General features: G+C 45.6%; 2 protein-coding genes across 26 annotated transcripts in view; one reads left to right on the forward strand and one right to left on the reverse strand.

Moving 5' to 3' along the window:
• Positions 1 to 10,655: 10,655 nt before the first annotated feature.
• Positions 10,656 to 13,527, reverse strand: LOC146399452 (uncharacterized). The gene is made up of 2 exons (XM_084980961.1): positions 13,470 to 13,527; positions 10,656 to 13,426 (listed from the first exon to the last, which is right to left on the reverse strand). Exons 1-2 carry the CDS (start codon positions 13,525 to 13,527, stop codon positions 12,828 to 12,830), a joined length of 657 nt encoding a protein of 218 aa, XP_084837087.1. The 3' UTR covers positions 10,656 to 12,827.
• UBAP2 (ubiquitin associated protein 2) overlaps positions 13,010 to 15,616 on the forward strand; it is a 136,927-nt gene continuing 134,320 nt past the window's right edge. For 17 of the 25 annotated variants that reach the window (XR_014817761.1, XR_002336317.2, XR_014817759.1 and 14 more), the window contains exon 1: positions 13,010 to 13,121. The gene's annotated coding sequence lies outside the window, so the exon portion shown is untranslated. Of the gene's footprint in view, positions 13,184 to 15,616 lie in introns of all 25 variants that reach the window. The other 8 variants (XR_014817758.1, XR_014817760.1, XR_014817764.1 and 5 more) reach the window with 1 other exon arrangement.

A 15,616-nucleotide genomic window follows, 5' to 3' on the forward strand; every position in this document is an offset into this window, starting at 1 on the left:
GTATTTTTCAGATTTCACACATAAGTGATATCATATAGTATTTGTCTTTTTTTGGGGGGGGGTTTCCCTTTTCTAGGGCCTCTCCTGTGGCATATGGAGGTTCCCAGGCTAGGGGTCGAATCGGAGCTGTAGCTGCCAGCCTACACCAGAGCCACAGCAACTGGGAATCCAAGCCGCATCTGCAACCTACACCACAGCTCACAGCAATGCTGGATCCTTAACCCACTGAGGAAGGCCAGGGTTCGAACCTGCAACCTCATGGTTCCTATTCGGATTCATTAACCACTGTGCCACGATGGGAACTCCTCATTGGTTAATTTTGACCTATGCTACAGGTGCAGCAACTCTGGATCCTTTAACCCGCTGTGCTGGGCCAGGGATTGAACTTGCACCCTGGCACTGCCGAGATGCCCCTAATCCTGTTGTGCCACAGCAGGAACTCCTGAAGAAATATCTAGTTTTTAAAATAAAAGAATAGTTGTATGGAGTTCTCCTGTAGCACAGTGGGTTTAGGATTCGGTGTTGTCACTGCAGCAGCTTGAGTTTTATCCCTGGCCCAGAAATCATCACATGCTGTGGGTGTGGCCAAAAAAAAAAAAAAGTTGCTATAAGAGTAGAGCTTTCATGTTCTCACCATAACAACAACAAAATGGTGACTATATGAGGGGAAGGACTTGTTAACTAACCTTATTGTGGTAAACATTTAGCAACATATCAATGTATCAAATCACCACATTTATGCCTTAAATTTACACAATGCCAATTGTATGTCAATTATATCTCAACAGCTGGAGAAAAACCAATTGGCATGTCCGCTTCCCTGCTAGATTATGAAAGCCTTGAATACAGAATCTGATTCGGTGTCTCTCATTACCCAGTATAGTGTCAGGTATTTATTTAGTAGGCAACAATAATTGTTTATCAAAGGGGCAGAAATTGTAACAGTTAATCTCTTTGAGCCTCAGATCCTCCTCTTTGAAAAAAGGATATTTCCTTGCCTGCCAGGAAGCTGAAGGAGTTGAGCTCACAAGTCATTTCCCAGACCCGTGACCTACTTCACAATTTTCCCTAGAGCAGACCCCAGAATCAGAAATGTTGAGAAGCATGGTAGTTTTATCCTTCACCCCAAAGGCATTTGATCTTACTTTAAGAAGCCAACAGGTGTAGCCATTCTGTCCCTGCAAAAGGCCATACTGAACTATCTTTGGCCCGGAACAGGACCCAACGCTGCTGGGAGATTAGTGTTTGGCTGGGGGAATGTCAGGGAAGGTCTAGGCTGAACAGGTTGTTAAGCCTCCTCCTTCCCTCCCTAGTTACTGTGTGTGTGTGTGGGGGGGGGGTGCACTTTCTTCCACGGCCAGGCTGGGAATTATACTCGTCATCATCAGAGCAGATTTCTCCTAGCGACTGCCATGTGCGTATTCTTGGAAGCTCAATAGGAAAGTTTTGCTTAAGTTTACTCAATAACGGAAAATTGACATGCAACTGAGTGCTGAGTGAAAATAGTCTTTCTTTAGTGACCACAGTGGGCCCACCCTCAAATTGGCAGAACCAGAGCCATATCAGCAGAGAATCTGAGGGGGTGGCCTCTTCATCTAAAATATCCACCCCTCCACCTGTCATTCCACCATTAGAGCTTAATTCCTCGGGGTCTCTAAGGAGGTTCTTCTGCTTCTAGAAACCTGTTTGGCATTTCAGTTTCTCTGGAAAGAGCATTTTCTCCGGGATTAGGAACAGGAGGAAATAAATTCCTTAGCTTAGCATTCTAGAGGCTATATATATATATATATATATATATATATATATTTTTTTTTTTTTTTGGTCTTTTTGCTATTTCTTGGGCCGCTCCCGCGGCATATGGAGGTTCCCAGGCTAGGGGTCGAATCGGAGCTGTAGCCACCGGCCTACGCCAGAGCCACAGCAACGCGGGATCCGAGCCGAGTCTGCAACCTACACCACAACTCACGGCAACGCCGGATTGTTAACCCACTGAGCAAGGCCAGGGGCCGAACCCGCAACCTCATGGTTCCTAGTTGGATTTGTTAACCACTGCGCCACGACGGGAACTCCTCTAGAGGCTATATTATCAGATGCTACTGAATCTATAATTCTATCTTCCACTACATTGAGCCCCAGAGAACTCTCCCTTTAGCCACCCTAGTCTTTGGGCCTACCTTGCATTTATTTCCCCTCTGCCTGCTGTTCACACAATTTCCCCTGCCTGGAATTCTTACCTGGAATGTTTGGTAGGCACCCACCTTCCGCTAGTCTATCTTTTTTCCTATTCTCAGTACACATTATTATTTTTTTTTAATTTTTTTTTTAGGGCCACACCTATGACATATGGAGGTTCCCAGGCCAGGGGTCGAATTGGAGCTGTAGCCTCCAGCCTACACCACAGCCAAAGCAATGCAGGAACCGAGCTGCGTCTATACCACAGCTTATGACAACCACTGGATCCTTAACTCACTGAGCGAGGCCAGGGATCGAACCCACAACCTCATGATTCCTAGTTGGATTTGTTTCTACTACAACAGGAACTCCTTTTTTTTTTTTTTCTTTTTATGGCTGCACCCATGGCATATGGAAGTTCTTGGATGAAGGATTGAATCTGAGCTACAGCTGCAACCTACTGAGAAGATGTGGCAACACTGGATCCTTTAATCCATTGCAATCCACTGTGCCCAGTTGGGGATGGAATCTTCATCTTCCCAGCAACCCTAGCCAGCAGCCGTCGGATTCTTAACCTACTGCACCACAGTGGGAACTCCTCAGTAGACATTATTATTATTTTATTTTTTATTTTTTTGGTCTTTTTGCCTTTTCTAGGGCCGCTCCCGCGGCATATGGAGGTTCCCAGGCTAGGGGTTTAATCGGAACTGTAGCCGCTGGCCTACACCAGAGCCACAGCAACGCGGGATCTGAGCTGCGTCTGCGACCTACACCACAGCTCACAGCAACGCTGGATCCTTAACCCACTGAGCGAGGCCAGGGATCGAACCTGCAACCTCATGGCTCCTAGTCAGATTCATTAACCACTGTGCCTCGACGGGAACTCGCAACATTATTTATCATCTACTACAGTGAAGCGCTGTATCAAGGTGTTTGTTTGTTTGTTTTTCTTTTTTCTTTCTTTCTTTCTTTCTTTTTTTTTTTTTTGCTTTTTAGGGCCACATTTGTGGCGTATGGAAGTTCCCAGGCTAGGTGTTGAGTGGGGGCCACAGACTGAATCCTCATGGACACTAGTTAGATTCATTTCTACTTCGCCACAACAGGAACTCCCAAAAATAATTTTTTTAATTACAAAATTTTAAAAATTAAATGCACTTACTCTATGAAGGATGGATATACAATAACCCTTTAAGGAAACATTAATGTGTTAAGTGAGGTCTTTGACCTTGAGAACCACTGAAGTTTGGGTACAAGGTGGCGGGCCTGAGGAGGGGTTGTTTTGTTCTTCACCAAATAGTAATGGTTTTAGGTCCTTCTACTTCCCCAACTAGGGAATTACTCGAATGAAAAAAATATTTTCTGGAGTTCCCATTGCAGTACAGTGGAAACGAGTCCAACTAGGAACCATGAGGTTGCGGCAGGGGGAGGGGTTCCATCCTTGGCCTTGCTCAGTGGGTTAAGGATCCGGTGTTGCCATGAGCTGTGGTGTAGGCTGCAGATGTGGCTAGGATCTGAAGTTGCAACTACAGCTCCGATTAGACCCCTAGCCTGGGAACTTCCATATGCCTCAGGTGCAGCCCTAAAAAGACAAAAAAACAAAAAACAAAAAACAAAAACAAAAAAACAATCTCATCCAAGGGGAAGGAAAACAATTCTTCTTTGTCAGTCCCTGCTTACTATAACCCTAACATCCCATCTGTACTAGTTTGTTAGAATTACTCTTGGATAATACCATAGACTGGGTGACTTAAACACAGAAATCTATTTTCTCACAGTTTAGGAGAACAGAAGTCCAAGGTTAAGGTGTTGGCAGCATTGATTTTTTTCGAGACCTCTCTTTTTGGCTTACAGATGGCTATTTTCTCCCTTTATCCTCACATGATCTTTCTCTGTCATAATGATGTTATGAAGACCTAATCATATTAGATTACTGCTCACCCCAGTGACCCCATTTAACTTTTTTTTTTCTTTTTGGCCAGTGTTCGAACTCGTGCCACAGGATCAACCTAAGCCACAGCAGTAACAATGCCAGATTCTTAACCAGCTGTGCCACCAGAGAACTCGTAATTTAGCCATAATTACCTCTTTTTTTTTTTTTTTTTTGTCTTTTTGCCTTTTTTAGGGCTGCTGCCGCAGCATATGGAGGTTCCCAGGCTAGGGGTTGAATCGGAACTGTAGCCGCTGGCCTACACCAGAGCCACAGCAACGCGGGATCTGAGCTGCGTCTGCAACCTACACCACAGCTACGGCAACGCCGGATCCTTAACCCACTGAGCAAGGCCAGGGATCAAACCCCCCCAACCTCATGGTTCTTAGTTGGATTTGTTAATCACTGAGCCATGATAGGAACTCCCATAATTATCTCTTTAAGACCCTATCTCTGGAGTTCCCATCATGCCGCAGCAGAAACATATCCAACTAGGAACCATGAGGTGGTGGGTTCGATCCCTGGCCTGGCTCAGTAGGTTAAGGACCCAGCTGTGGTGTAGGTGGGCAGATATAGCTCTGATTGGACCCCTAGCCTGGGAACGTCCATATGCCATGGGTGCAGCCCTGAAAAGACAAAAAAAAAAAAAAAAGAAAAAGAAAAAGACCCTATCTCCAAATACAGTCGCATTCTTTTTTTTTTTTTTTTTTTTTTTTTTTTTTTTTTTTGCTTTTTAGGGCTGCACCCATGGCATATGGAGGTCCCAGGATAGGGGTCAAATAAGAGCTGTAGCCACCGGCCTACACCAGAGGCACAGCAACGTGGGATCCAGGATGCATCTAGGACCTACACCACAGCTCATGGCAATGGATCCTTAACCCACTGAGCAAGGCCAGGGATCGAATCTGAGTCCTCATGGATGCTAGTCAGATTCGTTAACTGCTGAACCCCGACGGGAACTCCTACAGTCACATTCTGTAGTACTACTATACTACTAGGGATTAGGACTTAAGCATATGAATTTGAGGGGCATATAATTAAGGCTATAAGAACTTCAATCTTCCCTTATAAATTATTACATTCAATATTTATGTTTTAGATTCCTCTGTTAATGCATGTAGCTTTCAATATCTCTTTGGTTAAACTTTTTTTTGCTTTTTAGGGCCACACCCTCGGCATGTGGAGGTTCCCAGGCTAGGAGTCAAATTGGAGCTGTAGCTGCCACAGCAGTGAGGGATGCTTAACCCACTGAGCAAGGTCAGGAACTGAACCTACTAGTCAGATTCGTTTCCACTGCACCACAATGGAAACTCCTGGTTAAACATTTTTTAAATCATAAAAGACTTGAGTATTAAAGGCAATTTGAAAACACAGAAGTGAAAATAAGAAAATGTTACCTATAATCTCATTATCTAATAAACATAGCCCATATTAATATTGTGTATGTGTGGCAATACCTGCAGCATATGGAAGCTCTCAGGCCAGGAATTGAATCAGAGCTGCAGTTTCCACCTATGCCACATCTGTGACAACACAGGATCCTTAACTCACTGTGCTGGGCCAGGGATGGAACCTGAAACTTGGCAGTGACCTGAGTCGCTATAGTTAGACTCTTTTTTTTTTTTTTTTTTTTTTTTTGTCTTTTTTAGGGCCACACCCGTGGCATATGGAAGTTCCCAGGCTAAGGGTATATAATCTGAGCTACAGCTGCTGGCCTATGCCACAGCCACAGCAATGCCAGATCCGAGCCGACTGTGACCTACACCACAGCTCACAGCAATGCTGGATCCTCAACCCACTGAGTGAGGCCAGATATTGAACCCAGAACCTTATGGTTCCTAGTTGGATTCATTGCTGCTGTGCCATGATGGGAACTCCATCTAGTTGGATTCTTAACCCACTGTGCCACAGCAGGAACTCCCCCATATTAATATTCTTTTGATGTATTTTTACAACCTTTTTTTATGTGTAGTGTCCACTCAGCAGATTTGGTTTTGTCTTTTTTGTTTTTTGTTTTTTGGCCCCACCCACAGCATTTGGAAGTGCCCAAGCGAGGGATCAAACTTGCAACACAGGAGTAACCTGAGCTGCTGCAGCGACAATGCTGGATCCTCAACCCACTGTACCAGAAGAGAACTCCGGTCTTTGCTTGTTATACCTAGCAGTATATAGCAAGCATTTTCTCACGTCCTGGCATGTTCTTTGTAAATGTTACTTATAAAGGCTGTGAAGTGTGGGATCTAGTAAGAATGCCATAATTTACTTAACTACTCCTCTACAGTCAGACATGTAAGATGCTTCCAATTTTTTTTTGCTGTTAGAAATAAGCTGTGAGAAGGAGTTTCCGTCATGGCTCAGCAGAAATGACTCTGACTAGGATCCATTAGAACACAGGTTTGACCCTGGGCCTCGCTCAGTGGGTTAAGGATCCAGCATTGCTGTGAGCTGTGGTGTAGGTCGAAGGTACAGTAGGTCGCAGATGTGGCACAGATCCCATGTTGCTGTGGCCATGGTGTAGGTTGGCGGCTACAGCTCCAATCCGACCCAACCCCAAAACCGGGAACCTCCATATGCCTCAGGTGCGGCCATAAAAAGACAAAAAAAAAAAAAAAAAGCAAGCAAGCAAGCTGTGAGAAATGTTTATTTCTGCATAATAATTTTCCCATGTTTAGGAGTTCCCGTTGTGGCTCAGTGGTTAACAAATCTGACCAGGAATCATGAGGTTGCGGGTTCAATCCCTGGCCTTGCTCAGAGGGTTAAGGATTCGGCATTGCTGTGAGCTGTGGTGTAGGTTGCAGAGGCGGCTCGGATCCTGAGTTGCTGTGGCTCTGGCTTAGGCCGGCAGCTATAGCTCCGATTCGACCGCTAGCCTGGAAATCTCCATATTCCGCAGAAGTGGCCCTAGAAATGGCAAAAAGACAAGAAATAATAATAACAATTTTTCCATGTTTAAAATTATTTCCTTGGGGTAGAGTACCAGAATTGCTTGGATGATGGAGTTTTAACATATTATGACTTTTTGCTTTCCAAAGAGTTTATGCTAATTTATATTCCTATTAGCCAAATAAGAGAGTGTCTCTTTTATGAAACAATGGTTAGCATTGGGTAATATGATTATTTTTACTCTTTATTAAATTGGTAAACAAAATGCATATTATTACTATGACTTTCAATTTAAAAAATTGTGAACCCTACATTTTTGGTGGGGATGTAAATTGGTGCAGCCCGTATGGAGAAGAGCGTGGCAAAGTGGGTTAAGGATCCGGACGTTGCTGCAGCTGAGGCTTAGGTTGCAACTGTGGTTCAGATCTGATCCCTGGCCTGGGAATTCCATATGCTGTTGGACGACCAAAAATGAAAAAAAAAAAAAGAAAAGAAAAGAAAAAATTCAATCTAGATTGAAGGGGAGGGTAAACACATTTTTGAATGTATAATTTTATTTTCTTTGTTTTTTTTTTTTTTAGGGCGCATCTGTGGCATATGGAAGTTCCCAAGCCAGGGATTGAATTGGAACTGCAGCTGCCTGCCTAAACCACAGCGCAGCAACAGCAGATTGGAGCCGCATCTGGGACCTACAGCACAGCTCACAGCAACGCCTGATCCTTAACCCACTGAGTGAGGCCAGGGATTGAACCCTCTTCCTCATGGATACTAGTTGGGTTCATTACCACTGAGCCCCCATGGGAACTCCGAATGTATATTTTTACCATAAAAAAAGTTCATACAGGGAGTTTCCATCGTGGCTCAGTGGTTAATGAATCCGACTAGGAACCATGGGGTTGCGGGTTTGATCCCCGGCCTTGCTCAGTGAGTTAAGGATCCGGCGTTGCCTTGAGCTGTGGTGTAGATTGCAGATGTGGCTTGGATCCCCAGTTGCTGTGGCTGTGGTGTAGGCCTGTGGCTACAGCTCCAATTGGACCCCTAGCCTGGGAACCTCCATATGCTGCAGGAGCGGCCCAAGAAAATGGAAAAAAAAAAAAAAAGTTCATACAAATTGACAACACTGATATTTCTGTAGATAAGTGGACAAAGCATACTAACAATTCCTAAAAGTGAACAGAGAACCAATCAATATATACCAGCTCAGCTGACTCTGGGCATAAATATATCTCAGAAACTGATAGTAATTCCAAATTGTCATGGTCACTCTACTATTTTTCAGCCAAGCAAAGGAACAAATGGTCCTCTTGAGACAGGATTGAAGTGGGCAGAGCACAACCTTGGTTTTAACCATAAATTGGTTAAAAATATGGTTAAAACCAAATAGGTTCAGAGTTACCACTGTGGTGCAATGGTGTCGGAGGCATATTTGCAGTGCTAGGATGCATGTTCAATCCCCTGGCCCAGCGCAGTGGGTTAAAGAATCTGGTGTGACTGCAGCTGCGTGGTAGGTAGATCCAGCAGTTACAGCTTGGATCTGATTCCTGGCCTGGGAACTCCATATGCTGCTGAGTGGCCAGAAAAAGAAGAAAAGAAATCCCAAGTAACTGTGTCTAACTAACATGCCCGAAAAGGGAGTTCCCTTTGTGGCTCAGCAATAAAGGGCCCAACTAGTATTCGTGAGGACATAGGTTCGATCCGTGACCTTGCTCAGTTGGTTAAGGATCAGGTGTTGCTGTGAGATGTGGTGTAGGTTGAAGAAGAGGCTTGCATCTGGTGTTGGCTGTGGCGTAGGCCAGCAGCTGCAGCTCTGATTCCTCCCCTAGCCTGGGAATTTTCATATGCTGAGGGTGAGACTAAAAAACAACAACAAAAGATGGCAGAAGAGTCAACTTCCAGTGGACTTTGAGCCTCATTATATGCTAATTGTAATACATTAGCATGCTAAATGACATGACCACAGGAGCCATGATAATTCCAAGGCAAAAAGCGGATGGTGGCCCTCCTGGAAATCCCCTCCCATTGCCCAGAATAGTTGTAATAATCCTCCCACTCATTAGCCTATGAAATTACCAGCGCATAAAACCTAACCACCCCATATTCCCAGGCCAGTTCTCAAGCCTTTTGAGATAGGCTGCATTCTGTCTATGAAATGTGTATCTTCTTGCTTCTGAGATAGCCCACACTGTGTCTGTGGAGTGCGTATGGCTCAATAAATTTACTTCTTACCTATCACTTAGTCTCTCATTGAATTGCTTCTGCAACAAGACATAAAGAACCTGAGCTTCATTAAATCCTGAGACCAGGTGTGCAATTTCAACTAAAAGATAGTGGGTTCAAGTCCCGGTATAAGTTTTGGCTGTATTCCAATCTCACCTGAGTTGTGCGGTTTCACTCTAGTCAATAATACATTCACATTTCTGGAGGAAAATCCAAATTTTAATCAGAAGGTTGTTGGTGACATGGGAATTTTGGGATATCTTTATAAGTAATAGGCAGGGAGCGTGCATCTCTGTGCCAAATTTGTAGATCTGCCAAAGGGACCAAAATGTTCCATCTGCTGATCAGGTCATCACCGTTTTCCCTGCATGGTGTACATTTTTGCTTAAGGTTCAATTTTCTTCCCCTTTTTAAATTATTCTATAGAGACCATTCCCTTTCAGTTATCACATTCTTCCTGCAGGGTATAATGCATTTAATTGTGATCATTTATTTTACAGTAAATGAATAGATTTGAAGTGTGATTAGCTTAATCTAGATTGTGAAAATTCTTTGGAGTTTATACACCTTGAATCTACCTTCCTAAATATCAGCCACCTGTTACTGATTTTTTCTGAGATGGGTCTTCTAAGAATAACTCATTTCATTCACCTAACTAATGTACAGACTTAAAAAACCCAGGAAATTGAGGCCTGGAGAGGTAACATAGCTTGTACAAACCAACACATGGTCTTAAACACCAGCCATGAGTTCCCATCATGGCTCAGTGGTAACAAACCCGACCAGCGTCCATGAGGATGCGGGTTTGATCCTGACCCCTTTCAGTGGGTTAAGGATCCCATGTTGCCATGAGCTGTGGTGTATGTGGCAGATGCGGCTCAGATCTGGTGTTGCTATGGCTGTGGTGCAGGCTGGCAGCTACAGCTCCGATTCAATGCCTAGCCTGGGAACTTCCATATGCTGCAGGATTGGCCCTAAAAAGCAAAACAAACAAACACAAAACAGACAAACAAAAAGTCCCAGGCTTCTGAGAATTTTCCATCTCATTAATGCTTTCACTTCAGTCCAACCAAGAGCAGTTAAGCAAACAAAAACTGGTGAAAAGGATGGTGATGTTCTTTGCAGTTACAGGATGTGAAATTTGTTTTGGAGTTAATGTCAGTCAGGCTGGGTAGAAAAGGGTGGTAGTGATATCCCTTAGGAGAGATTTGGAAAGGATAGTTCTATTGCATCCAGGTGGTAATAACTATAGTGAGTAAGGTTTTAGGACTCTTATGCCCTTCCCCCCATTCCAGGTCTTAGGTAGGACATGTTCCTTGATAAATGATAATTTGGTGAAACTGCCCAGGGCAATATGCTTGGCATAGAAAGACAGACGTTTTAAAATATAAGAGGAAACTGAGGCCTGGAGAGGTAACATAGCTTGTATAAACCAACACATAGTCTTAAACACCAGTACTTTCTCCACGTAGAATTTTTATTATTTTTTTTTTTCTTTTTAGGGCAGCACCTGCAGCATATGGAGGTTTCCAGGCTAGGCGTCCAATCAGAGCTACAGCTGCCAGCCTACGCCACAGCCACAGCAATGCCAGATCTGAGCCCCATCTGCGACCTACACCACAGCTCATGGCAACACCAGATCCTTAACCCACTAAGCGAGGCCAGGGATAGAGCCTGCAACCTTATGGTTCCTAGTTGGATTGTTTACCCTGTGCCACGATGGGAACTCCTCCATGCAGATAGTTAACTTATAGACTATAGTTTCTTTTCACTGCGCCCTCAATCACAAACCCTCTTTCCCACTTCTCAAAAACAGCTGTTAGCAGGTTCGTATAGATCCTTTGGAAGTGTTTTCTTGTGCTCTTTCCATTATGTCTGTGCCTCTCAAAGGATGGTTTTTATCTTTGACTCTCCCACACATTTCTTTTTTTCTTTTTTTGGTCTTTCTTTTTAGGGCTGCACCCACGGCATATGGAGGTTCTCAGGCTAGGGGTCTAATTGGACCTGTAGCCACAGCAACACCAGATCCGAACCGCATCCTCGACCTACACCACAGCTCATGGCAATGCCGGATTTTTAGGCCACTGAATGAGGCCGGAGATTGAACCCGAAACGTCGTGGTTCCCAGTCAGATTCGTTTCTGCTGTGCCAAGATGGGAACTCCTCTCCCACACATTTCTATACAGCAGAAATACAAAAAGAAGGAAGACTAAACTGACTATATACAACGCTAGCTCACTGTAAAAAGAGAGATAAGATACATCTACACATGAATGGTCATGATAATAAGTTCTATTTGTTAAAGGCACAGCCTGAGCATTCTTTGATCAATTCAGATGAAAAACAAAGTTTTCCCTTGAACTGAGCAGGCTATTAAGGATTCAAGTGTTTTGCATCAAGTACTTTAACCTACAAGTCTATTAGTACCTGGCAAGTTAGTAACTCGTAGAGTGCCCCATACAAAGATCAGTATGTGCTAATTCCCTTTTCATCTTGGACCTATGGTGCCCAAGGATACATGCAGGGTGTGAAAATAATCGCTAATATTTATTGAGGGTTTATTCTGTGCCAATCTGGTATTTTACATAATCTTATTTCACAACCTGGTGAAGCGGTGTTATCACAAAGGAAAGCTCAAATCGAGGTAAGGCCTGCTGGATTCCAAAGTCCTTAGATACTGCCTTTGAGGGTCAACCGTCCAGTAATTGAGAACATACTCTAAAATACTCTGCTACAATTATAAACCATTAGCTCCTTCTTTATGCTTAACAGGTGAGGTCATTTTGAGAGGCAGGTTATTCATTATTAGGAGACAGATAATCTGGTTTGGGTCTCCTCAGCCAGTTAACAACTGAACCTCCCTGATCCTTTCTCTTTGCTTAAAACCGGGACAATCCCAGCCTCAAAGGGTTGACTTTACGACTTAATAAAACTGGTTGTATAAACGGCTGACGAGTAGGCTTTCTAGAAATGTTAGTCTTTTCACGCATAAGGGGCTTGGGACTGCATAATTTGAGCCCACGTTTCGTAGGACGTAAGCCTCGGGGCCTTCCCACTCCGGTGGAGGTTCCCTGGGAAGCCAGCTGGGTGCAACGGATATCTCCGCGAGCCGTTGGTGTTTTCCCGCGCAGGGGGGCGGGGCAGAGCGCCGGCTCGGGAAGGTGGTAGCCGAACCCCACCTCCCACGGCGACTACATCTCCCAGCAGGAATCATGCTCAGCTGCCTAGCAGGGGCCGCTCACTAGCATTAGTCTCAGATGCCTGCCCTGTCCGCTTTCCGTCTCGGCCTTCCCTCGGTCCGAAGTCACAGCCGCACCATCCATGAAGCCACGAGGGAAAGGATGTGGTGGTAGATGGCTTTGCTGTGCAGCAAGTTGAGAATCGTAGTGCCCTGGCGCAACGCTTGGCAGGCTAGGGTCTTCTTGAGTGGTTGGACCACTTCACGTGATGAGAGGAAGGCGGCCGCAAGGCAGCGACCTGTGGTGCCTTGTGAGGTCATCACAGCGCGACAACGAGCTGCACTTGTGGGCTTCCTGGAGGCGGGAGCTAGCACGTCCCTAACAACTCCGAGTACGAGAAACTGCGTAAACTCGCCCTTGTTGGCTCCATCTGCGTGCCTCCCCCTGCCTCAACCATGCTGGCCCAGTCTGGAGGGCATGACGGGGGGTTGGTTAGTGAGAGCGACGCGCTCTGTGGGCGGGTTGATGACGAGCCGCGGGCGAGCGACTTGTAGTGGCTCCTCCTTCGCCCATGACGTAGAGGTCACGTGACGGGCCGAGCAGCCTCTGCCGCCGCCGCCGCTTTGTAAGAGGCACATTGGCAGGTAACGAGCGGCGGCGGCGGCGGCGGCAGCGGCAGCGGCAAGCGGCAGCGGCAGCGGCAGCAGCAGCAGCGGGTCCCGAGTCCAGCGAGAGCAGCAGCGGTAATTGGCACCTTCTCTCACCTTCCCCGGTCCAGGTCCCTGAGCTCTGCAGCTTGCGCCCGGTAGTCCTGGCTTCTGTTCTTCTTTTCTCCAACCTTCTTCATAGTGCCCCAGCGCCCACCCGTGAAAGCGGGCCGAGCTTCCCTCGCTGGTTTCACGCGTCCTCAGTTTGCCCAGGCCTGGTGCAGTCCTTCCTCTCTCCCGCGGGTTGTCCGGGGCTCCTTCCTGCCTACCCCAACGCTTGTCGTCCCGGCCCCACCCAGCCCCAGGGGGCGCCTTCCCCTCCCCCCGGTCGGGTTTCTGTCCTGGAGGGTGTGGTTTTCTCTCCCACCGTTGTCCCTCCCTTGCCTGTCCGCTGGAGCTCCCGCGCCACGCTGTCGCCGACCGACCACTTTTCCGTTTTCATGCCTGTCGCTAGACCTGGGACTAGATATTTCAGAGCCTTACTTCTGCGCTCTCTCGCCTTTCCCGGCTACCCAGAGGCTAGTGCAGTTCCACTTCTCCTCTTCATTCGGGAAGGTTTTGGTGTCAGACACTTAGGACTCAGTTTTCCTCCACGTTCCCAGTTCCTGTAGTCTGGCCGTGTCACAGTTGTTCTTTAGTGTAGGTTTGCAAGAGCTTTGTAAACTAAAGCACTCTTAGAATACTATTCAAAATGTTACTCTTCCATTGGTGCATTGCATCTCAGTTTTCTTTGCCGCTGAATCACTTTTCACTTGGCTTTCCCACTTTTCCCCCAGGGTTTTCAGTCTAATTAGTTGTCCTCGCACCTCACGTGCCACCACTGTTCTCACCACTCTGGTCTCATCCTTGTTCTCTCTGGGAGTTGATTGCGTGATTCCATCATCATTCCTGTTATTTCCTGTTTGACATAATCCGGTAGTTTACTTCCACCTCTGTTGGATATTGTTTCTACTTGTATCCAAGATGTCTCTACTAGTATTTAGGCTTACTTTCTTCAGCTCTTGTGCGTCTGAATAATTGAGAGTTTTGAAGGTCTCCATAAGGTGTCCAGAGATCATCTTTTATCTGATAAAGGGCATACAATTCATTTTTTGGGTGAATGTAATTTTATATTTTCGCTTCGATTATGATAGTACTTTTAAGACCAAGGGATATGTGAGTAGTCTAATCCTCGCTTTTCACCAGAAATTGTGCATTCTTAATTTTTAGTGTCAGTTTGTCTAATGGAAGTGGAAGGAAGGTGAATATTAATACTTAAGCTCTCCTACAGAGGGGATTGGGTGACTCTCTTGGGGTGGTGTCTGTCTCAGGAAGGGATAAATTCCACTCTCTGGAGATGTTATGGTCTTCCAGTGCACCCGAATCTCTAACCTGCCTGTAGAGCCCCTAAGTTAGGGCTATCCTCCCATTGCTCTGAAGCCTTGTCTTACCATAGGGCAGACGTGATTAGTTTCCGCCACACTACTCTTGGGCTTGCTTCCAGTGTGTTCTTCCTGATTTTTCGTCCTTAAGGCTAGTTCACATATATGTTGAGTAGTCACCCCCCACCCCAATGTCCCCGGCCCCGCACCCTGGCCCACTTGTTTCCCACAGCTCTGATTTTTGTCCGTTTGCTTCCTTATTGCTTCTGACCTTCAATAATTCAGAATATGATTCAGAGAAAGGAGGTTTTTGTTATCATTGAAATATGACTGGAAGTGGTGGCATGGGAATGAGGCCATGGGAAAGGGTTGTGGTAATTGCCCCTCCTGCCTGTTTCATGCTGCTCTGGTTTACTCTGCCTCTCTCTTTAAATGTGGGCTGGGCCTGCACTAGTCACATGGAGCTGCCTTTAGAACCAGGCTGGAACAACAATAACACCTCTGCTTCCCTTTCCTGGTAACTGGTGTAGCCTGTGCAGTGCTCACCAGGAGTGTCTCTTGGTATTAGCCAGAGTGACTCGTACTGTGTAGGGAGAAATGGTAGGGAAACATGGAGGAGAATGGGTTTATTTCAGGACTCCCTTGTTTTTTGCTGGGAACTGGTTGCTGTCTCTACTCACTTAAGCATAAACTATGTAAAGAAAGTTTACACCTGTTTTGAAGGTTTGAAGCAGTCTGAAGTGAAGCCATTATTGAAGTGTTGATTCCCCAGCCCTTTTTTTTTTTAATGACTTACTGTAAAGATTTTGGGAATTCTTGTTGTGGCTCAGCGGGTTAAGAATCTTAGTACCCATGAGGATGCAGGTTTGATCCCTGGCCTCGATCAGTGGGTTAAGGATCAGGCATTGCCGTGAGTTGTGGTGTAGGTTGCAGACTTCGGCTCAGATCCCGCATTGCTGTGACTATGGCATAAGCTGTCAGCTGCAGCTCTCTTTGGACTCCTAGTTAGGGAACTTCATATGCCACAGGTGTGGTCCTAAAAAAAGCAAAAAAAAAAATTTATAAGATTTTTTTTGGGGTGTGTGTGTGTGTCTTACAAAGGATTAGCATGTGCTCAAAAGAAGCGATCTGCGTGAATTCAGATTGTCAGGTTCATTTGCTTTTAACCAA

Source organism: Sus scrofa, chromosome 10 (genome assembly GCF_054392235.1).
Source record: "Sus scrofa isolate SSC_HxYL_T2T_F1_AM1 chromosome 10, Sscrofa_HxYL_maternal_Yorkshire_Landrace_v2.0, whole genome shotgun sequence".
NCBI classification, from domain to species: domain Eukaryota; kingdom Metazoa; phylum Chordata; class Mammalia; order Artiodactyla; family Suidae; genus Sus; species Sus scrofa.